We start from the raw sequence: 24,519 nt of genomic DNA, 5'->3' as shown, positions 1-24,519 counted from the left end.
TTTGACTGAGGCAGGGCAAAACTTTGGAGGGAATAAGTACTGACTCGCAAAATGTGTTATGTTAAATGAACAACACAGATTCTGTTAAGAAAATAAGAGAAACTATTACTATGACGAGGCAATAAAATGAAAAACTGCCGTAACGAAACTTGCGTAGTAAGGTTTAGTAGAATGAACAGATTTGCAACGCACCAACACTGTACAGGATGAATAACTAACTTGAGGTATGTTTAATTTACTGTTGCCTAGTTAGTTTACCTTCTATCCGGAACAAACATTTTCAAATTTTGGTGTGTTTTACACAACAAATTGCCTTTTCAGATAAGAGGTGGGTCACAGCGGAAGAATAAAGATTAATTTAGGCCAGGTGGAAATCCTTCCAAGTGCCAAAATCTTTACATTCAAGCATTTTCAGTTTTCCCGTCCACCAGCAGTGATGTGATTGGGTCGAGCCATTTTGGAGCAGCTTTTGGAGCAGCCAAAAGTAGGTTTTGGAGCAGCAAAATCGGCTTTTGGAGCAGCCAGAACGAGCATTAAGATTTGAGAAATATTGCTAGAAGGGGAGCAAGACAACCGAGAGGAGCCCCAAAAGCAGCATCCTGGGCACACAGAAATGTTTAAACAAGATGCCTTGGGTGCAGAGGAGTTTGTGCCGCGCAGGTGTCTTTTAGCAGTGACTATGAAATACCTCAAGACAAGCACCGAAAGAGTTCGTGTGAGTGCGTACATGCATGGGCCAACAGATCATGAAAGAACTTGAAGTTTTATTTAAAAAATGACATGACTATCGGGGCAGCATTCCAATCGGTAGGCTACAGAACGTTTCGTAAAACCATAATGAACGGAACACAGTGACACGCGACAGCATGTACCGAGTGCATTTTATGTAAAAGCTTCTAGCGCCCAGCCCAAATGTCTGTTTCTCTCCGGGTTCCCAAGACGAAATCGCATGCTTACATGTCCTCTCCGACTTCTACATTCGATTTACAATTTGCAGGGGACTAGGTTTGCAACAACAGCAACTCTGGCTTTTTTGAGCGGTAAGACTGTCTTCACGGTAAGACTTTGTCTTCATCAAGTGCTCGCCCAGCTTGTGAAAGAGGGTCACCTATGATGATCATTGAGTAGGCGGACCAACGGCTAACTTATTTGAAACAAAGACAAAAAAATCAGTGAAAACATCGACCACATTCTTTACGAAGGGTAGCTTTGCAAAGAAAATTTTATCATAAAATGCTTCCCTGAAGCGCTCCTGTAGTGTTCCTCCTGAACGACATGTTGAGTCAGGCAAGATCACTTTCTTCGAAGCTCAAAACTGTTCAATGAACCGGCTTACAGCCGGTCCCAAATTAAGCCATTTTGAACTTTCGTCCCTTTCCCCTTTCCCGCTAGCTGCCCTTGCAATGCCCTCTACATCTACTCTGCCAAGCTTTCATCGTCATCATCACCACCAGCCTATCTACGCCCACTGCAGGGCAAAGGCCTCTCCCATTAATATTTAATTATCCCGGTCCTGTGCTAACTCGCCAAGCTTCATTGCAAAGCAGGTACTGTAGTAAAAGCGTGAACCGCATGGCGCGTTTTTACACGCGATTCGTGCGCGTCGACGTTGCGAGCGCGATATTTTCCCGCCCGCATCGACGATATCGCGCCCGCGGTACCTTCTACCTCGATCAGAAACTGACGCGCGACAGTGGGAGGAGCTTGCCGACTTGCCCCAATAGGGAGGCGCGCGCCTCATGACGGAAGTTCCGAAGCGCTCGAGACCGCCAGCTGGGTCAGACAGAAATGTTTAGGCTTACTACCCCGGCAGATATTGCATGGTCGTTTTCACTAGCGGCGCGGATGATGGTTTATAGTACCATTTTCGCCCCCATTATAAGCTCCTTTACCGCACAAGCAACTTCGTGAGTGCATTGAGCAGCATTTTAGAGAGCTGTTAGACGCAGTCGCTCGAGATCCCCACACCACTTCGCGGCCGAAGCCGCCGCCATTATGCCGCCGCCTGCCGCGACGCCCGCAGCGGGCGGGTGTTCCGCGGCAGCGTCAGCGCGCCTGTGGCGTGCGCGGCGCGTTTTCGCGAGCAGAAAACACTCCCAAGATTCCCTCCTCTTCAACGCTCGTGGCACAAAGAGCACGCTACATCGAGGACGCCCGGCGAAACGAAGCTTCGGCGCAAGATTGGCGCAGATTGCTTCAAATCAGAGTCCTTGTAGCAGGATGTAGCAGGATTTACCCCTCGGCGCAGTTAGGCGCAATTGGCGCAGCTATCACATCACTGCACCAGGACAAAAAGAACCTAAGCCGGGACCAAACCCGCATTCTCGTGCTCAGCAGCACAACGGCTCAGCCAGAGAGCCACCGCACCAGGCACCGTCCTATGTTGGACATCTGCTAGTGGTCTGACTTGCCTTCATATCATCCCTCCCTGACCGACCTTGCATTAAGATTTACAGTATAAATAAGTAAATAAAATAAATGGACGTTGTGAGTGCGAAAAATTCACCTGAATGAGAATGTCCAGGCGACGTTCATCCAGGAGAACCACTTGACTCCGCCGCCCATCGCTCATCTGCACACACAAGAACAGCAAAGACGTGCAAGGTCAATGGGGTGCAAACGATACCGACACATTACTCCAAAGCCTTGGCACGGGGGAACCAAGAGTGCACTGACAGATAACTAGACAGCCAAGGTAACAGAATGGCCATATCCTAGTTGTGTTTGCAGAGTGTACCGTGCAAAGCACCACTGAAAAAAATTAAAGCGTCAAAAACATGTTGTCGAGATATCAAAAGGTTCTGTAAACACATCTATGGCAATGATATTATTGTCATCACTGGGACTGTCATCACTGGACAGTTATAGCTCACAGCTAGCCTGAAATCTACAAAACTTGTGGTATCATGCGTTGCACTATAACCACAAAAGCATCAAATCAGCCTCTTGCCTGAATCAAGCTAAGAGGAGTCTAAACCGACAGAATGAGATAATGAAAAACAAGAAACTGCAAAAAAAAAATTTTAGATAAACTTCAAATTTTCTAGAAAAACACCCAGGCAACTATTGATATAAACTGGCTCCGTAATTAAAAAGAGTGAAATAAGTCTCGTGTGAATCATCAGCCCTAGCAAGTAATTGAAGCCAAGTGGCTGTTTTCTGCTTCCTTTTGTGCGAGGACAATTGCGTCACATGGTATAAAATATACTTGCCTTTAGGATGCAACTTGTACAGAGCCCTATTTCCATAATTAATGTTCACACACTGATGAGAACCCAGCAACAATCCGCATAAAAGCAACGCAACGCGGGTAGCAAGCTGCATGTTTGTAAAAAACATAGCTTGAAGATGATTACATGATAGGCTGTTTTTGTTTAAAAAAAAATTCCTGTTTGAACAAGGTGCGATAGAAGGCTGGTCTTAGCCCGCACTACTTCAGGCTACAAAAGGCCAGTGGGTACTCAATGAACAAGACCAATGAATTTATACATCTGGCCAATTCAGAATTTTTTCCCCTGCTAATATACACGTAAACCTGTTCCCATTTGTATAACATTACACTTTTTGCAAGCTTTCAAAATTCCGAAACTATAGCCAAGCTTCAAGTGGTATATAAGCTGACTTATCTTGCATATATACTAAGCAACTGATGAAAACTAAAGCTTCAGTCGCTGTTGGCCATAGTTACAGCTGGCCAGGCTGCATATGTTTCCAACACACACAACAAATCATAACAGGCTAGGTACACGTATGGGTAATAAAACTCCCCTCATTACTCTATTCATGATGAACAATTGCTGTGTGACTATTACCGCTGAAACAACACACAGCCCAAAGCCGCAATGAATAACTTCTCAGAAACACACCATAAAGACGAACACCAGCACTTATGCATACAATATGACTTTTCCGTTCAAACACGTCGAATTCGATTCGCAAGAAAAGGCACGTTGGTCTGTTGTTTCAATAAAACCAAATTTTAAAAATTACATAACGTCCCTGATAGATTTTACCTTTATCAAATAAATCACGGAAAAAAAATCACACTATCAAAAAACCGCAAAAGCAGCTGACTTTACTGCGACTGCCCATAGTTATTTAGAATTTAGTATTTCAAACAAAAAATATCCGGAACATAGCGTAATTTTTTTAATGTAATTTCATAAGAAGATCAATATATATCGTAGCCACTTCCTACGAACCTTCAGCAGAGATCCCGAGATGGACATGCGTTCTCGCAAAGTGGTAAGCGAAACCGAGGCGCGACGGGGACTCGCGCGGTGTTTCGTCGAGTCGTCGAACAGACTCATCGTGGAGCCGTACATTGAGCGCACCGAGGGCCATCGTCGCAGCATCTCGCGGTCTCCCGGGAGACACTTCACACAAGACGCGCTGGCTGGGACTTGAAAGACTACGGTGGCCGCTTCGTCGTCACCGCCCCCCGCCCGGCGAAAGGAAAGAAACCCGATCGCGCAGAAACAAGGCGCCGCACACAGGCTCGGCTGCTGCTGCTGGACGCACGCGGAAACGAGCGTGCGCGCATCCGCCGGAAGTTCCTCTGCCTCCGGTTCGCCGCTTCCCGCCGACCGCACGACGACGACGACAGCAAACTCAGCAACGGTGGTAGTACGTTGATCCGGCCCCCTATCGCGCCCCTTTCGACATTGGCTAATAGATGAATATTTGAAAAACAGCGGCTGCATTCACTGCGTTGGTCGGTTGCGGGCGATAGCTATGCTATCTTGGACACATGGAAATAATCGGGTGCCTGCGGCATAATCAAGGGCACAAGAGTGGCGCAGTTGGAACAAAAGTACGGGGCGCGCACGGTCGCCAAATTAGGATATCTTAATGAGTGGAGGACCAGGGGTTTTCAAAGCTGGTGAACAACGAAATAAATTGAAGGATGCGGGCGCGAAATGATGTTAGAGCGCTAGAGGCGGCACCGGACGTCTTGCCGCAACGAGGGCCGGACTAACGCATGCGCGCTCCGATGCATCAACTGTTTCTGATTCCACTAAGACAGCCCTCGCGTTCTTCGAAGATAACAAAAGTACTATCACAAAATAAGGTTACACAGCGCGACGCGATATGAAGCATAAGCAAGCCGTGACGCGCACTTCCGCGCGTTACTTCCGCCTGACGGGCTTCTGCGCACCAGTTAGCTCATGAGGAAATAACTTCCCCCTCAACAGGGGTAATCAGGAAGTTGTAGAAGCTAAACCGGAAGTGAGGTACGGGTGCGAATTAATTTGATGCCTCTCTTATCTCACTCAACCGAGGGAATCCCCCCCTCTTCCCCATAGGTAACCAGAGGTGTGGGAGCAGAAATCAACCGCTCATCTAGTTCCTACGAGAGGCCACACATGTGCCTTCTCCAGGACGATTCCTGTGGATCCGCCAGTGCTCTCCCTCTCCCCTCTCTACCCAAATGGGAGGTCTGGCCGACTGCCTTCTTCCAGGACATCGGGACAACCGATTCCCTCATCCGAGACACTCGTCAAGAAGCTGAGCAAGCCGCCATGGCCCGTGACCAAACGTCCTACCAACACGCACAACAATGCGGCTTCGCCTCAGTGCTACGCATTGTGTGCAGAGGTGGTTACTCTTTTTTAAGTATGACGGCGCAAGCAGACTGAACACGCCGGGTCAGGCGCTCGACTACTCGCAACCGCTTCCATGCGAAGGATAGTTTCGGTAAAAATAGCACAGTCACCAACATAATGGAATGCAAAATTTTGAAAATGCGGGGCTACGGTATTATACGCAAAAGTGCAGGTGGAAAGCAAAGTTACCAGAACGCTCAGATCAGTGGTAAGTAGGAGAATAGACTAACGCTCAGTGAGCCCTTGTTTTTGACGTGCGCAGAACCCTTCAGGCAAACAGGTTGACTTTCTTTCGAAGAAAAGGTCGAATTTCCATTTTTCGGAACGCATCTGCAAATAATCGCATGTCTTAATGGGTAGGAACACTGTGTGGCATAAGCTCAGCTTAAAAAAAAAAAAAATTGGCTTTGAACCTGCACGTTCGCATGATTTTCTATTTCTCCCCACATTTTCTCAGCTAGCCATGCCGTTCAATGCGGATACTTATGCGACCCTTCGACAAAAACCGGTTGCTATAAGCATTCATAGCAATCATAGCAATATCAAGCATTCATAGCAATCTCCTTTCAAAACGCGCGCGCCCGTTGACACCCGGGTCCGTCGCATATGGGGAGTAATACCGTACATGAGCTATTGCCGTTCTTAACTTGTTCGCGAGCATAGTAATTATCATCATAGCATGCCCTTTTGCTTTTAAAACAAAACTTTACTAATCTCGTACAGCGGTTTCGCCATCGCGGGGAATCTGGCCTTCATTTGACCGCAGCTGTGCCGTACCCTTGGCAACGCATCACGTGACTTGTCGGGCCGAGCTCCGCCGCCACCGCTGCCGGCTTGGCGCATGCGCTCTCCGCAGCTGGGTCACCGCCTGACCCCTACCCGCGTGTATGAGAGCTTGGTCATGGATGAAAGCGAGGCCGGGCGGACTTCTCTGAGACTGCGCGGGAGTTGGAGGCTTTGAGCCGTCGTCGGCAAGCGGCGCCTGACCACCCCGCGGATATCGCCCGACGAGCTGCTTCATTTGGAGAGTGTCCGTAATGCCAAGCGCGCGAACCTAGCGTCGAAGACTGATTAAGAGTGAGCCGTTCGGCTTGGAAAACGGTGGAAGCGGTACCACTACCGTAGGTAAAGGCAAGCTTTGGTCGAAAGTACAATAATTACAGCTAAATAAAAGGTTAACCAAGTGAAACCAAGACTTAATCAGGCTAAGCCAAGCTTTTGCTTTGCATATCCAGGGTTCGCTGAGCTAAGCCGCAGCCATTTTTTTCCCTGTCACTTATAAACTCTGCCTGTTTAATGCGAAAAAAAAAAATGGACGCCATCCTTCCCTTCGAAAGTGGATGCCCAGAGCAACCATTGGAGCAACTGTTGTGAACCACTACACATGCTGATGGGGGATGGTATCAAATGTTCCTCGTTGTCTCGGCGAGATTGTCGCTTGCACTCGGCGTCTTGGGCGAGAGTTGCTGGGTCCTGCCTATCATGACGCATGCGCTAGCCCTCGAATGACGTCAACCCCCCTCTCCTTTCGAGAGCAGCTGCAAACCTAAGCTTTACCAGAACACATAGGGGGGGAGTCCATTGTTCACCGGCGCCTTAACGTCCATCACGCGGTTTGGATGCTTGTTTTGTGTTTTTTTTTCTTTACAGTAATAAAGAGCTCTGTGCTGCGCGTCCGATTCGCCTGACACATGCGCTCGGCGTCTTGGGCGAGAATTGCCGGGTCCTGACAGGGTTTTTTTTTTTACGACACGAAATTTTTTTTTACGACACCGACGAGATGCTAACAGCTTCGCTGCAAAAGATAATGATCAGTCATAGTGTTAATGATACTTCCTCTAAAAAGTGAAGTCCTTCAGCATTGCTTAAAGAATAAACCACTACACGCCACGAATTTCGGGCATAATTCTTTGTCCGTGACACATGCCGCAAAACTTCTGGCAGCAACAAGCCTTATCAAGGTACCGTTGATGAACGATAGACAGCCCGGCGGCGTAGCAGTTCGTGACTGACCGGAGTCTTGTATGACGTCACATACCACGGCACGACCTGCGTAGCTAACCTCCGGCAAACAAACCACAGCCTTGAGAACGTACTGCTGCTGTTCCGCGCCCAACGTAGCGACATCGCACTGAACTCGCAGACAACCGGTGCTTTCACGGAAGGCTTCCCTCCACCCCACAGCCCGACCAAGCCAAAAACAGCGCAAGCGGCCGCAAAGCTTAGCAGACGATTATTTCGTTCGTCCGCTGTGCGTAGAGTCCTCGCCCTCGCCCGGAGAGAGGCGAGGCGACAGCTGGCGCGTTATTTTCGACCCCGGGCTCATTTTTAAACCCGTCACGGTCTCAAGTATTTCGGCGAAACAGAAAGGACCCGCGTCGTTTTGTTTTTCAAGGTTACAAACGCAGGCGCCTCCCGCTTGGCTGCTCAGGCTGCCAAAAATGAAGGAACGCCTGTCACCATGGCAACCGAGATCTTTTTTTTTTTTTTTTTTGAACGCAACAGGCGAAATACTTGTGCGAAATACTTGTGCGAGAGACACGTGAACTGATGAATAACAAACGCCTTGCTGCTTGTCCTATCACCTGCGGCTAACGCTTCATTTCATTTCAATATTCTACCATTCCTTTGGTACTTACACGTACCCGACGGCTGCAATAGATGGCGTACAAGCCAAAAATAAATAAATATTGGAGTGGTGATGGGAATCGGCAAAGAAATCTCACAGAATGGGTGCTCTTCAAATTTAAACGCACCAACGAATTTCGACCTGAGGTTTTGCGCGAAGAAGCTACATCTGCAGGTGCATTCCCCGTTGTGAAAAAGCTAAACGGATATGAAATACCGGCCACCTGCGGATAACCACCGCGACAGCGCGAAGACGCACGCCTAGCCTGGGTAACCATGCAGGGGGCAGCTAAGGGAGATGGTTCAGCGACGCACGCTTTTTCGCTGCCAAAGCCTGCTCTGAGGGGACCAACGGACATCCGGACTCGGCGCTCGCTTTGCTCAACGATTAAATTCGTAATTAGGTAAGTGGTGCAACGGCTGCCGCGGACCCCACGACGAAAGACACCTGCTGCCGCGTACGCAACACCCCCCCCCCCCCCCATCACACACACACACACCACCCCAAACGTCCGCCACACGCACGAAAAAAAAAAAAAAAAAACGGCGCGATCGCTCGCTTCTTCCATGTCTGCACGCCTGCACGCATGCTTTGCCTGGGCTGTCCGGGTAAAATAATTTTATTTATTTATTTATTTATTTATTTATTTATTTATTTATTTATTTATTTATTTATTTATTTATTTATTTATTTATTTATTTATTTATTTATTTATTTATTTATTTATTTATTTATTTATTTATTTATTTATTTATTTATTTATTTATTTATTTATTTATTTATTTATTTATTTATTTATTTATTTATTTATTTATTTATTTATTTATTTATTTATTTATTTATTTATTTATTTATTTATTTATTTATTTATTTATTTATTTATTTATTTATTTATTTATTTATTTATTTATTTATTTATTTATTTATTTATTTATTTATTTATTTATTTATTTATTTATTTATTTATTTATTTATTTATTTATTTATTTATTTATTTATTTATTTATTTATTTATTTATTTATTTATTTATTTATTTATTTATTTATTTATTTATTTATTTATTTATTTATTTATTTATTTATTTATTTATTTATTTATTTATTTATTTATTTATTTATTTATTTATTTATTTATTTATTTATTTATTTATTTATTTATTTATTTATTTATTTATTTATTTATTTATTTATTTATTTATTTATTTATTTATTTATTTATTTATTTATTTATTTATTTATTTATTTATTTATTTATTTATTTATTTATTTATTTATTTATTTATTTATTTATTTATTTATTTATTTATTTATTTATTTATTTATTTATTTATTTATTTATTTATTTATTTATTTATTTATTTATTTATTTATTTATTTATTTATTTATTTATTTATTTATTTATTTATTTATTTATTTATTTATTTATTTATTTATTTATTTATTTATTTATTTATTTATTTATTTATTTATTTATTTATTTATTTATTTATTTATTTATTTATTTATTTATTTATTTATTTATTTATTTATTTATTTATTTATTTATTTATTTATTTATTTATTTATTTATTTATTTATTTATTTATTTATTTATTTATTTATTTATTTATTTATTTATTTATTTATTTATTTATTTATTTATGAAGTCTGACTGGAAGAAGCCGGGGTTTAGACTAGATGGAGATTATTCCAGCCACTTCAGATTTCCGGGTGGCATCGTGTTGCTCACTGAATCGGAAATTTGCGAAGAACGCTTCGGGAACTGCACGCGGAAGGCCTTGTCGTATGATTAACATGAATATGAGTGCTACAAGACGAAAGTAGTGTTGATTAGACACGCAGGCATTGTCGCCTTCGGCGGAAGAAGTTGGTGAAGTTCTGAGTGCCGATCCAAACCATCAATATGAAATGAGGCGTAGAATTACCATGGGCTGGGAAGCGTCCGGCAAACACCCTCAAGTAACTAACGGTAGCCCATACGCTATACCCTTGTCACTCAATATAAGTCACACATCCAATGCGCACAGCCAGGGACGACTTAGGGCGCAAAAACATGGGGACTTACTCAGCCCCTGGAATGGAAACTTTAATAGCAAATTTGAAAAAAAAAATTAAATAGGACATTTGGTGGCGATGAGTGGATTCGGACAGCGCGGGTTAGGAGCAGCCGGACGGTAACGGGAGAGGCCTTCATCCTAGAGACGACAGAAATAAACTGATGACGATGATGACGATGACGACGACACACACGGGAGAAAATAGCCCGCTGCGCACGCACGGAGATGACCACACAACGAGGCGGCAGCGGTCACAGAACACACTACATGAGAGGCCAATTGAGAGCAGGGAAAAATTACCCCACCTTCCCGCGAGGGGAACCCTGTGGAGATGCGACGCATCTTGGGGGTTCACTTGGTGTTTCCGTTGGGTTGATTCTCTCTAATTGCGTGAAACGTGTGAGGAACGTGTATGATGTATTCTTTATTTCTTTGGCCGGTGCTGGAACGACCGCGGCTATGACGCAACGTGGCGCGGCTATGACGCAACACAATCCAACACAATCCACTTTAATCCAATACAATCCAAGCCAACCCAACCCAACCCAACCCAATCCAATCCAATGCCCCTCGCGAGAGAGTGTTCGCTATGGGAGAGGAGAGGGGAGGGGGTGAGCGGCGGAGAGCGCAGCTCGCGCGGCGAGGAGAATGGGGGAGGGGTGTGGACGGACAACAACAACGCCGTATGGAGGGACAAGGCGAGTGAATGAGATGCAGTCGCATCTAAAATTTTCGCCTCGCCTTCTTGTCGAAAATCCGCCCAGCGCATGCAAAAATCCCACGCTGCACGTGTCTTGGTGGTCGACGGAGGCACGAAAGGCGGTGGTTGGCTTGGAAATGACGTAATACGGCCATATACGCGGTCGCCATCAATGACAAGGCACAATGCTCGCAACAGTATTGCCGACGGCAACAGAGACTGCTATATGGGCGTTTGAAAGCGGTGATAGCCCTTGTGAACAGCGCCGATTTATTCAACGTATGCCGAAATGTAGCTACGAGTGTCCTTTCACGGGTTTGTACTCCCGACAAGACGCGGCTGAACGCCGAAATTTTTGCGTCTCCGTCCGTGAATTGACAGGCCAAGCTGAAAACCTGCGGATTTGTGAAGATGACATTTTTGAACGCCGAACTGTTTGCATTTCGCCAGTAGGTCATCATTGGAGAAATGCACATCGCGCAGCATACATAAGCCACAACCAAAATACGACGGTACGTTTGATCACGGTGCGAAGCGAAAAAAAAAGGGGGGGGGGGGGGGGGTATGGGAGGATAACTCATAACAGTTTAACGAGTTTTATGGTTGCGGAAGCATCCAAAAAGGGCGCAGGAAAAGTGTTCCGTCCGGCGGCTGCGAAATAACCCGCAGAGTAGCAACGAAGCAAGCGACACATGTTGGAGTTCCCGTCGGAGAGAGAGCACATGCGCCGTGTTTATACACGCGGAATCGTCGAGGCCGCTCTCGGCGCAGGAAAAAGTGCCTCCGGTCGGTTGTTCAATTGTGCCGTCGTCGACGAAACGCGGCAGGACGTTGTGCAACAAGCTGACAAATCACCCTTTGTTTGCGCGCTACGCGGAACACGTCGCAAATACTGCGCGCCGTCCCCATAAATCGTCACTCCTTATCGATGGAGCTTCTCTCGGCTTCATTTCTATTCTTCATTATTGACATTGCTGCTGTTAACCGTAAGCACCGGCGAGACTCTCGGAGAAAATATATACATTCGACAAGCCCTACGTTCCTTTTCTTTTTTATTGTCAGTAAACACGACAGAAAACGAGTGATTTAGACGTCGCGAAAACTTCTTGCAGAGGGTACTTCTAAGGCGACACTCCCCTGACGTAGCCAACGTTCCGCCTACAGTTGGAAGAACGGCCGAATTGTTAAAAAAAATATTAAACCTTTGCTTTGTTCAAAAAATTAAACCATAGCACTAAACTTATTGACTGAGCTCCGGGCAGGCAAGAGCATGAAATAAATACGGAGCATACGCTAACATTGAGGGTCATTAAGGGTAACAGAGTGGATCCCTAGAGAAGATAAGCGTGGCAGGCTGCGGCAGAAAGTTAGGTGGGCAGATGAGATCAAGAAGTTTGCGGGGATAAATTGGTCGCAGTTAACACAGGACCGGGATGATTGGAGATTAATGGGCGAGGCATTTGCCCTGCAGTGGGCGTAGATAAGCTGATGATGATGATGATTATGATGAGCTAACAGAAGCCGCCGACTGTCAAAGCGACATGGCGGCTCCAGCCAAAACTTGAAGACACCCGTCTAAGAAAAAACGCCACCGCTTAACTCGCATATTTCCACATTCCGGTTTGTTCCTTGTCCGACCGAAGAACGCGTATTGAAGCGAGAGCAGCAACAAAAAGTGAAGGAGACAGTGCAAGCCCTTGCGGGCCCCCTTTCTTTTCCCGGCATGCCCTCTTTGTTCTTTGACATTGTTGCGAATGGAATATAACTTGCTCCACCCCCCCTCCTCTTCCCCGCAATATCAGCTTCGCTCATTTTAAGTCCCTTTTGTTAGGAGAACTAGCACAGGACTGCGGCAGGCAAATGTACAGCCTCGCTCATGCAGCAGAAGCACGGTCGCCGGACGTGCAACCGCAACCTGACCCGGCACTCGCGGCCACGAAGCATGGCTCAGCGTTGACTGCGCATCCTGGCTCGGTCGGGCAGACTCAGCGAAGAAATCCGAACCTTCGACTTCCGCAGTTCGTATATACGTACGGCCGGAAAGCTATCGTTGATTTCTATTGCGCATATTAGGTCATATGTAGATGCAGAATTCTGACTCGCCGGAAAAGCAAGTTCTCCCAGATTTTTACTATTTTCATTATTCTGTTAGGACTGATAGAAAAATTCTGTTTTTACTCTCACGAAAGACGCTTGCTTTTTTATTATTTTCATTATTATGGTTGGGCTGACAGAAAAACTACCTCTTTTACTCTCACGAAAAATGCATGCAATAAGGCCAATTTAGACGAAGCCTGTGTGGGAAAAGTTAGTGTATTTTACCCAATTGCATCAGAATTCTAGACTCAAATACACGACGAAGCAGACAGACTTCTATTAACCTGTGATCAAAACGAATGCTTCGCTAGAAACGGCAGACTTTTCCAACTGCTTACGCGGAGTCAGTATATATATATATATATATATATATATATATATATATATATATATATATATATATATATATATATATGTGTGTGTGTGTGTGTGTGTGTGTACTGCTTTCACTTAGAGCGGGCAGTATACATAAACAAGCTTACACGACTAATCCTTGCGCAACTTGATTTCCCGTTCACGCTTAAATAATAACACCTTTTGTTCTCATGTATAGAGGCTGAAAACGGCGGAATGTAAGTGGCACTCCGGGGATATGCATGTGTTATCACGAATGCTGTCGTGTAGACGGGGGTATGTGCTGCGGAGAAACCACACATCTGGTTTGGAGTATGCTATTCCGGTGAGAACTTTCCATACCCCCAGGTTTATTTTCCTACAGTACTCAACTGATTCGGCGAAACGAAGACACAGCCACGCGTTTGCACTTAACCGTGTGCATGCACGGAAGCCGGATTCGCAGGTAATCCGCTAATCTGCTTCAGTACTCCAGAAATTTTCCGACGCTTACCTTGCTGTGAATGTTGGAGAAAGAAAAGCACATCTTGTTTCCAAAGTTTCGCAGCGAAACGTCGCATTCGCCAAGCCAACATAGAACGGACTAAAAACAGCAATATGACTCTTACTCACCATTCGAAGCGTGATTATCAAACGCATCGAACGAAGCTAATCAGCAAAAACGCGAAAAAGGCAAAAAAAAAGCGAAAGGGCCGAAAACGCTCCTCACTTATCGCACGTATACGTGCACACCGCAGCAAATCCGAGTCACGCGAGAGGTGAACGTCCACGCGGGGTCAACAACGCGCTCTGAAAGGCCACGCGCACCTCTGGCGAAACTCGCTATCACGCCGGTGCGTTTGGGTGCGACCGATTCCCCAAGTCCGAAACAATGCTGTTAGCAAGGGAGAAAGTGGAGCGAGACAGCGAACGGTGGACGTGAACTCGAATTCCAGTCGCAAACGCGGCCACGGTTAAAGGAGCCATGAAGAGAAAATGCAAGTTGGTTTTATTCTAAAGATTTCGTGTTTTATAGTGCCCCCAGCGCTTGCCTGGATACAAATGGTGCTTTATTCACTGAGAAATTAAACAATTTAGGTTAAAATTTTGATTTTCCCGCTCAATCATGCGTTTTCGTGGTCCCAAGTGACATCACGGGAACAGACCGCTCTGCAGCCTAGAGTACCTTCATTCACGCATCCGCCGTACAGGGTAGAGACACGTAACGCTGGCGCCGCCATGTTCGGTTGCTCACTCGCCGCCGAAGCAAGTCATTGTGTCGACCCTCGTACACTGGAACCCTCCATGCTGGCTTTAATTGCACACTTTTCCCTAAAAAGCGGTCTAGCGCGAGCAGTCTAGAGTCGTGAGCCTGCTCTCCTCACCCCACGCGGCCTCTTCAGCATTCTTAAGGAGCCCACCTGTTTTGGGTCGAACTGTACTCATTTAAGATGTCCCAAGTTACAACCCCCTATTTCCCCTTCCCCCACTTGACGTAGAGTCTTCCTGCCACAATAAAGGCTACCTCCTCCTCCTCCTCATTGTGTCAAAACCGCGCTAAAATTATCGCCGCAACGCGGTTTACTGAAGAAGTTTGAATCATATTGTCTGTTTCGCGTTGCTAGGTCTCGTGGGAAACGAAAAGAATAACGCGTTGAGCCCGTTGGCCCAATTGCGGCGGCACGGGACCGTTCAAAGGTTGTCTCCACCCTGTACAGCGGTGTTGGTTTGTTCCCGCGTTTCTTTACGTTCCGTAACCTAGATGGCGCCACCATACCGTGGCAAGCGTTTGGTTTGTTTTTGCCCGCATTTAAACCTGGCTTGTTTTTGTTCTGGGAGAAAATATTCGTTCCCTGAAACAGTGCTCGCTCGACAAATGGGGTCACGTAAGACACCGTTGCTTGCGTCAATCGGCCAGTGTCGTCTGAGACAACCCCAAGCCCCGTAGTGATGTGCAGCTAAACCAAAGCATGCTGTGCGCAGTACGAACAGCAGAACGCATCAGTACTTCTATGTTTACATGTGCTTTCGTAACTTCCACTGTTTGTCCCATCATTCTTATTGCTTTGTAAAGAATGTGCCCTAAATTTAAGCGCAAATCGCTCGTTCGTCTAGTTTGTAAGCTCTACCTAATTTGCGTCTGCTTCTGCCAGCCTCCGCCAATCGCAGAGCTTAGCCCATGTGACATCACAGGTTCTGTTGCGGGAAATGAGCTGGTGGGTCGCATGACCATTCCCGTTTTTCCTAATTATGTAGCTTATTTGAGCGAAGTTTACGTTAAAAGTGGTGTCAGTATGATTCTAACGAGACAATCTTTTGAATGAACCAAACTTGTGTTTTCTCTTCATGGCTCCTTTAAAATGACCCCCGCGGTGAATAAACGTTGCCCACTGCGCGAAGTCTCTGCATTGCCAAGGTCCTAGTGTCCACCACGTCCACCAAGAACGTGGTGGAGGGGCTTTAGGGGAGCTGAACGACAACTGCTCCCGACTCCTTCCGTTCTTGTCTTTCATCTCCCAACTTTCCCCCAACATCACATGACAAGCAATGCTTTCACCATCACCAGATTCATCCCAACCCGGGGTCACCGCCGACATCCGCCGAATACGCGTGCAATAATTAATCGGCATACCCCACTGTTCCGATGTGTTAGCCCGTGCAACACCTTCAGGTAGAAAGCAGCGGATTATGCAAATTACGAACGGACTACCATTACATCGCGTGGCCGTAACAAAATGGCCTACTTGGGCGACATTTAATACAACGGTGCGATAGAAGCTTTCGCTTAAAATTCACTCTGAAACGCCCTACGATCCTGGTTGCTGTCAGATAACCAACTCCGAACGCGTTTCAGAAATTGGGCACCTAGTGCCTCGCAGCCAGACCCCATCCCCCTCCCACCTCTCTGAGCCACAGAACATTTGGAGTTGAACGACGACAGATCGGCTGGATTCTGGAAGCCACCTAAAACTCAATAACAAAGTTTCACCAACCAACACACCATCTACAATGCTTATCAACTACACCATGGTCATCCACCAACCAAGCCGAGGTTGTCTTTTCGCCTGAGTCGTAACTCCGAGTTCATGCGCATATGCGCGTTGGTACGGATGAATCAGTATCCTGTCCGCGAGCACTCTAATAAGCTGTTGCAAGCACCAAACTTGAGCCACAAAAAATCCCTAATACTTTTGCCAGCCAAAACTTGAGTCGGTAAAAGTATACAGGTTCCCGGGGCACAAGGTTAAGTTGCGGAATCCAGGCCGATCATTGCCTGAGACGCCCTTGAATGGCCTGACTCACCACCACGTGACTTGCCCTCCCAAAAACCACACTGCCCCAAACGTCAATTGCCCCTCCTTATCGGTTTTTTTACTTATAATACTACTACCACTACTGCCACAACTACTACTACTGCAGTCGCCGTAGTCACCATCGTCATCATCATCCTGTTTGCGCTCACTACAGGACATGACTCTCCCAAATTTTACCAGCCACTCCCATCGCGAGTTTGCCGCGTCCGATCACTGCCCCCGAATTTCCTCAGTTCATTCCCGCATCCCCTAGTTCGCTTACGGTCCACTGGTAGTCAAATGAATTCCATTTGAAATGAAAGCTCCCAAATGAATTCACAACCACCGCAGAAGTAGTGTTATTTCGCAAAAACCCAGCATCATTGCCCGTCGTTGACGGTTTGAAGCCCTAAGTCAACAGGAGGGCCGAGTGGCGAGGAGGATGGATGGAAGAGGTGGCCCAGTCTAAAATGACAACAGGAATACCGCAGAAAATTAAAAAGAATTCCTGTCGTACGACAAAAAACTTTTTCGTGTCAACATAAGCCCTGTTGTTACGACAAAGCCATCTGTTGTTACGAAACACATTTATGTCCTAACGACAACGTCAATTTTCTCAACGACAAACATTCTTGCAGTCACAACTAAACTTCCTGTCACTACGACAGGCTGTCGCGACATAGCCAGCTGCCAGAATCAAGACACAAGAATGCGAAAAGACGACAGTGCGACACGCAAAAATACGAGAAACTACAGGAATAATTTTTCCTGTCGTCATTTTGAAGTGAGTGCGTCAACACAAATCTTTTCCGCGACCTGAGAATCTCTGCTAGCGAAGGCCCCACCGCAGCAATAGGAATAATCGCCCGTAAATTCGTCGTCGAAGGTTCTGTGAGCCAAAATGCCCACCACACCGCAGTGCGCCAACCCGCGGCCGATCGATTGCGCGCACGAGGTGAAACGCCACTTCATATTTGATAGCAATTTTCGGCGATAGATATACGCTATCTCGAATCAACGTTCAAACTTGCACCTTCAGCCTGGTAATTAGGTATGTAATGAACAAGTTTTGGTAATGCTCTTTAATTATTTTCTGCCGCCTATGTTTTATGACGTCCGTAGGCCCTCACATCCCGGCCAACTTGGCTCAAAACGCGAACCATTCAGGAACCGCCATCGGAACACAACTTAGAGGTACCACTAACGCGTTGATGAAATAGTTTCAGCGCTAAAAAGGACGGACACGTGAAGCGCGAGAGGACAAGCGCATATAAATAGACCGCCGGCAAAGTGTGCTCCACTGAAATACTGAAATAAGGAAAAAAATAAAATAGCTGAGCACAGAATGAGTTACCTATCGCTCATTCACAACTCTACCAAAACTGTGTCAGGTCGTTTATTTAAGACCTTCTCACGGCGGTCTACCACAGCAAAAGGGACACGTCTGTTGTGAAAGAACACGGGCGTCGTTATATTGCGGCCATTGTGAAAGGCGCGGGGCCGTTCCGCGAGAACAGCTTTTTCCCCCCAGCGAAACGCAAATAAGCACGTATAGGTTGGTATGGGCGGCTCTGACGTGAAAAGCGCGAATACCTCTTCCGCCACACAGCGCAGAAACGCGACGCGGAGACAAGAAGAGAACTAACGAGAAACGCAGCTGGAGCTGTGGTCGAGTGAAAAGGTGAAGGGCGGCCGAACGCGCTCGCGTTGCGCGCGGACTCCTTCGCGCGTCAAGAAAGACGCCACAGCCACTGACGTCAGCGTCGAGAAGAACGACTGTACGACGGAGAAAGTGGGTCGACGTGCGTGAGCATGCATGTCAACTTCGAAACAAGGGACAACTTCATGCAATGCGCGATGAGCCGGCCGGGCTTTAGGCGGAGCAAACGTACACCTCCGCCTAAAGGATTATGTTTTCCACGAGCTACTCTACTGGCTACAAGCGTGCCGTGCAGCCGTATACAGCGTTTCCTATAGTCGATCGCCATTTCCTTATCCGCACCAGTGTAGAGGCTTCTTCCTGAAGGCTAATCGCTCTGCCTTACTACACGCACCCGGGTCGAGACTTTCCATTTTGTAAACTGTACAGAAGCGGCTTTTCCTGCACGACGCACAGCAAACACTGCAACTAAAGCAATTAAAGCCTACCAGAAGCATGGGCGTCGGCAGGATTTTATCTTGAAGGGGGAAAAAACCACAATCATTGTAGTGATGGGAAAGAGGGAGAGGGTGCCGGACAATTTATTGTTCCGGTGTGGCTTAGTGGGGAGGGGGGGGGGTGCAAATGCCCCTTTTGCCCCCCCTCCCCCCACCTCCTTTTCTGCCGACGCCCATGACCAGAACACCTCTTATTCGCAAAAAATGGGTAAAAGTAGTGGTTTAAAACATTTTTACACAGAAATCACTCGACTTAAAAAAGAAATAAAGAAAACACGTGTGATTTCCGGGGCTCGAACCCAGGACGTTAAAATAGGAACCAAAACCCCAAATTTCGAACGGCGGGTAATCCTCAGCAGTTGGTCGAGAGAATGCCGCTAGTGTGAAAAGCGAAGCAGTTACTGGGCGCTGGTTGCTTTCACTTCTGCATCGTATACTAATAGTCTTTCCTCTACGACCGGACACTTATCCTCACACAACATTTATAAGGATCGGTCAAGGCCAGACCCTCCCCAAATATTTTTCTGCCGGCCGCGACAAAATGCGGCGAAAACTCGCCTTACATTCTATAATGCCAATGTCTGCGAGAGATCGAATCTCCCTCCCAAGTACTGATCGAGCCCAATGCTGCTTATAGCCCCGCTACACTAGCGTCCGAATGTCATTTGGATCAAATGGCATTTGACTCAAACTCAAATGCGAAGTTTTACTGCTCCACTCGGTTTTGAAATGAAATTCGGCTCAAATGACGTTGGAGCCAAATGAGCACCCAGAGAGACCTTTGGGGCGCTCAAATGCCATTTCTAGCACTCTCGCACACAGCGTTCCAAGCCAGCATAAACAAATACATTACTGGCGCACTTAAAACAAACAAAATATTCTTAATTGTGAAACTTTGTTTACTTCTCATTCACTTAAATCGTGATATCAAGATGAGATAATTCCGTACTCTCAGCGCCAGTGAGAGCAAGCGACAAGCTAGTGTGGCCAGACAGCCCAAAACAGCCCAAAAAAAATTCGACTGCGATTCAGAATTGAGCGAAAACCGAGTCAAATCTCACATTATTTATAATTTGATATCATTTCAATGCCAAAGACCGCTGTTAAATTTGGTTGTTGCATTACTGTGTAAAAACAGAACTCGACAGCAGCAGCGCCAAGCAGCAGGACGAGCTATTGTTAAAGCTATCAAATGTCGTCGGAATTGTAGTGGAGAACGGCGGACTTCGAACGGCATTCGAAGCCCCTCATTTGAGTCAAATTACATTCAGCTCGAATGACATTCAGACACAAGTGTAGCAGGGGTATTAGCTTCGGTGATCGGACGACAACCGGCGTATTCAGCATGGTATAGCCGGTGGCAAAAACAATTCCACTGTTTGAAAGTTTTGGACGTTAAATCGATGACTAAGCACATGAAACGTACGCGTTTCGACAGCAACTTTTGTGAGCCTCTACAATGCGGCGCAGGCTACTGAAGATCGTTAACGAGTTAATCGCCCAGCTCGAATCGTTGCAGTAATAAGGATTTCGCAACAAAGTTAACCGAGACGGGTCTCCACTGGGGGCGAATATTTAAGACTAACATAGCATAAATGGACTTTATTTGTCACGCTACGGTTATGCTTCGACCAAATGAAACGGCTGCACTTATTATACGGGTTGAAAAAGCGGAAATTGTTGCTTTTTCTCGTTGCAGGGGTGAAATATCGATATAGTCTAATCTCGCTTATCTGATACGATCCTTGTTTACTTATTGTGCATTTTGTTTAGTTTATCTCGGTTATTAACATCCCGGTCCTCGGAAACGCAGCCGCCTGTCCGATAATTGCAGAAACCCTGGCCTAAGCTATTAGGCCGGCCGCAGTGGAGGCATTACCCATCATAATTTGTGCTTCCCCGTCAGCAAACGTCTTGCACCCGTGTGTTATACTAAGTACACACACATTTTGCCCCAAATACCTCATGTACAAACGCTGCAAAGCGACGATTAGGCAAGCTGTTTGCGATCACCGCAGAATGACACAAGAGAGACCAGGAATGGCAAGACAGTTGGTCTCTTTGTGTCCGATAACCTACTGCGCTTACCTGCAAACAATCTGCCCGATTCTAAATTCCTCATACGGTTTCGTAAAAAATTGCAACACCTTCCAAGCCATTCTAGCTGGTATGAAAATTGTAGTTCGGTTTCAGCGCAATATACACACCATTTGTGTGTGTGCGTGTACACTGTAAAACAAAGAACTTTTACTGAACAGCCTCTTCGCGAAGACTAGCCACCAAGCAGACCCGATAACTCTACCTCACAGACCTCGAAACCGCATCTGGCCTGCTAGCTCAGTCGGTTAGAGCGTCGTGCTAATAACGCGAAGGTCGTAGGTTCGATCCCTGCGCAGGCCACTTTTTTTTTTCTTTTTTCCGCGCGAAGCATAAATGTTGGTTTCAGTGCAACGCCAAGCAGACTTTCTATTCACGAACCCGTCAATTATGGTACCGCCACCATAATAAAACTTGCTCAGTTAAAAGGAAACTCAAGTGTTCGTCTAACCAGACGCAAATAAATTTTTGCCGTACCCACACCTAGAACAACTTATGATGACCAATCTCTGTCTTACAAACTACCTTCCTTGCTAAATTTATTAAACCATGAAGATTTTGATCCGTCATATCACCCTAACTACCTCATGAAACGCTTCGCCCAGCTCATTTCATCTCGGGAATAGTACTTGCCTCGAACTTTATTCCCTTTTCTTTTATATTGCTGCTCTTAATGTTCGTGTCACTTCATGACTACGCCTATGAACTTTTCCGTACTGTTTTAGCGTTATGTTACAAAATGTTTGTATCACTCGATACTATGTAACACTTGTCAATTTATTTGCACTCATTGTTCATGACCGATCATCATGCGGCTGTTTGCTAACTTGTAACGGGGTCGGGACCTCGCCAAGCTGCTCGAGCTTTTACTCCCGTACTCCTCCTTTTCAAAGGAAATAGAGCTGTTAGATTGATTGACCCTACCATGTTTTCAGCTCGTCCAATGCAAGCACGCTCAAGCGCCTTTCGGAGACCCGGGTTGAATCATGGCGCGAAGCCCTTATTCAATTAAGCGACGGAAACCGCCAACAGCGCAGAGACGGCGTCTGCCACAGCTCGCAGCCCCTACAGAGCTTGACAAAGACAACCTCGCGAAAGTGACTCGACCTAAGTTCAGGTGGGGATCAGATAACCGAGGTTGCCGCAGAAAGCAAGCGCTCCACTCGCTGAACCCATTTGCACAGCACACAGAAAGACGACTGAGCACCGAAGGACGCGCGCACCTGTGTCGAGTACGAGAGATAAAACTCGTACGGTACGGCCCGGCCACGAAAGCAGCGGGCCGTGCGAAACATATTCGGGCGCCAATTATTCAAAACACCGGTTCACCGCGTGCTCTTGCCCAGCCATCCGGAACAGCGTTACGTTCGCCGGAATGCGACGGCGCGACTTCCGAGATGCAGTCACGCCTACAGGTAGCGACACGACACTTAAGACGATTCCCCGCAGCGGCTGGCTTGCAGGCAACACAGGTACGAGCACAGACGGAAGACCTTATAACCGGCCAGGCACGGGCAACGGCCGCAAACGAACGCATTCGTCAATGAGCCAACGAGCGCGCGTGGCGAGAAGACGGCACGCCGGTGTATTCACCCGTAGCCGGCGTAGGATCCTCATGGCAGCGGCAGCAGCAGACAGGAAGCCCAGGCGGCGGAGGAGTCCAACGTTGCACTCGCGGCCAGCTGCGACGGCGGCGCTCCGGCCAACGCCATGGGTCCGGCGCTATCGGAACGCGAGACGGCCGATATCTGACGCAGTTTCCGGTCCCAGTACACTCGTCAAGGAAAGCTCCTCTCCGCGAGCATTCCACGCACAGATACGAACGGCGCCGCGTCGCTACCTGCCGCCGCGCTGCCAGCTAGGCAACGCCGCTAACACAATCGTCGTCGTCAGCGAGGGAGGAGCGCTGGCAGCGGCAGCAGAAGCCTCGCCCGTCGGTCTTCTCCCGTCGGCTCCTTCTTACAAAAACAGATACACGCACACGACGAGGAAAACGCGCACACAATCGCGGTTCGCTGCTGGCGGCCCCACTGTTTACGTCGGCACACACGTGAGGTGTGTGTGTGCGCGCGCGCTAAGCGGAGCTTCTCGTTCGGTCGAACTACGGCGGCGGCGGCGGCTGTTTAGCCAATGTGATTCAAGCCAGGAGACGACGCGGTCGACGAGCCAACGTGGGAAACCAGCGACGGCGTCGAGGCGGCGTTGCAGCCCGCTGAGTCATGTGTCCGAGCGGTGGCGACTTTTTCGCTTGCTGCGAGCATCCCTCGCAGAGGAGGGTCACCAGCCGGAGGAAGAAGGCCGTGGGTCGGCGTCATCGTCGGGAGGAAAATGGAGCGAGGCGTACGTCAGTCCTAAATGGCCGGTAACCAGTTTGACTATAAAAATACCCGGCGGAGAGCGCGAGCCTTTCGCTCGGAGGCTCGCATCCCGGAATGAGAGAGAGGGCGGCAAGCGGCACTGGGGCGGCTAAGAGCAGCACTCAGGCTTCCACAGCAGCGAGCGGACGCTTCTGAACTGACATCTCGAACGGGTTAGCGGCCGTCGGCGCCCCGGGAATTCCGGAGCGCATTCCTCCCATCACCCGCGTTCTCTTCTACACTACAAAGCGACCCCGTTCAAACCCGATGTCACGCGCGGTGTGATAGATGTACGTTCACGATCTTGTTTATATTGTCACGATAAGAAGTGGACTGTTACACATAGCACCATGTATACCCATCTGGGAAGAAGATGATCCACGTAGTGTAACACAGCCGTGTTCATGCCAAATCGGCTGACGCCCACTAAATCCGTCTCACCATCTACCATAGCTCGTGTCACCTTTGTGCTGCCGCCACGTCACAATATGTCCACCGCGGGATGAAGGCGTCTCGCGCTGATCTATAACTGGTTATACTGTATATCCTGCGCTGTCCAAATCCATTCCTTTGCTACTAAATTTGCTTCTTTCAGCTCTCCATATCACTGCGTTGTCGGTCTTCTGCCTCTGGTCCTGCCTCTGGGTTGCCAGTCCGCCCCCCTGGTGGTCCACCGGTTGCCACTTCTCCTAGTTACATGTCCAGCCCAACTTCGCTTCTTTCTCCTATTTTGATCTAGAATATCTTCCACGCGAGTTCTAAACACCCGCTAGAGTCGAGAAAGAGTCACCGCCGCGGTAGCTCAAGTGGTAGGGCACCGCGCGCGTTATGCGGAGGTTGTGGGTCCGATTGCCGCCTACGGAACACGGCTGTTTTTTTCTCGGCTTTCATTTCTTTGTTCCTTGATAACGAAAACACCAACTGACCATAATTCGACCATATACAGCTATTTACAGCAGTATTTATAAACTCTTGCTGAAAGCATCGACCAAACCTCTGAGCGGTTCCTACAAACAGTGCAAGATTCGTCAGCAGGCCGTAACCCGGTTGTCCGGTGCGAGGCAAACGTTCAATGCCACAACGGCCGGTCGGCGAGGCGGCGTGGCGGGCATCAAAGAAAGAAAGGTACGGCCTGATAAGATACAGCGCCGACAGCACTCTTGTGTGTGTGCGGAGCTGTGATAGGCCGCGA

The 24,519-nt window shown here is 47.3% G+C and overlaps 1 protein-coding gene and 1 non-coding gene across 8 annotated transcripts in view; one reads left to right on the top strand and one right to left on the bottom strand.

Moving 5' to 3' along the window:
• The window catches only part of LOC144152608 (uncharacterized), a 96,543-nt gene that overhangs the window by 27,021 nt on the left and 45,003 nt on the right, over positions 1-24,519 (bottom strand). For 2 of the 7 annotated variants that reach the window (XM_077683940.1, XM_077683938.1), the window contains exon 2: positions 2,507-2,572. In XM_077683940.1, the coding sequence (XP_077540066.1) occupies positions 2,507-2,572 (66 nt within the window). Of the gene's footprint in view, positions 1-2,506; positions 2,573-4,202; positions 5,020-22,563; positions 23,224-24,519 lie in introns of those variants that run through there. The other 5 variants (XM_077683939.1, XM_077683935.1, XM_077683934.1 and 2 more) reach the window with 5 other exon arrangements.
• Trnai-aau (transfer RNA isoleucine (anticodon AAU)) lies at positions 21,200-21,273 on the top strand. Its single transcript has one exon. It is a non-coding gene; the product is annotated as a tRNA-Ile (tRNA).

This window comes from Haemaphysalis longicornis, unplaced genomic scaffold (genome assembly GCF_048455015.1).
Source record: "Haemaphysalis longicornis isolate Haplotype H1 unplaced genomic scaffold, Haemaphysalis longicornis Haplotype H1 scaffold_9, whole genome shotgun sequence".
In the NCBI taxonomy this organism is placed as follows: domain Eukaryota; kingdom Metazoa; phylum Arthropoda; class Arachnida; order Ixodida; family Ixodidae; genus Haemaphysalis; species Haemaphysalis longicornis.
This window is presented reverse-complemented; position numbering and strand designations above follow the sequence as displayed.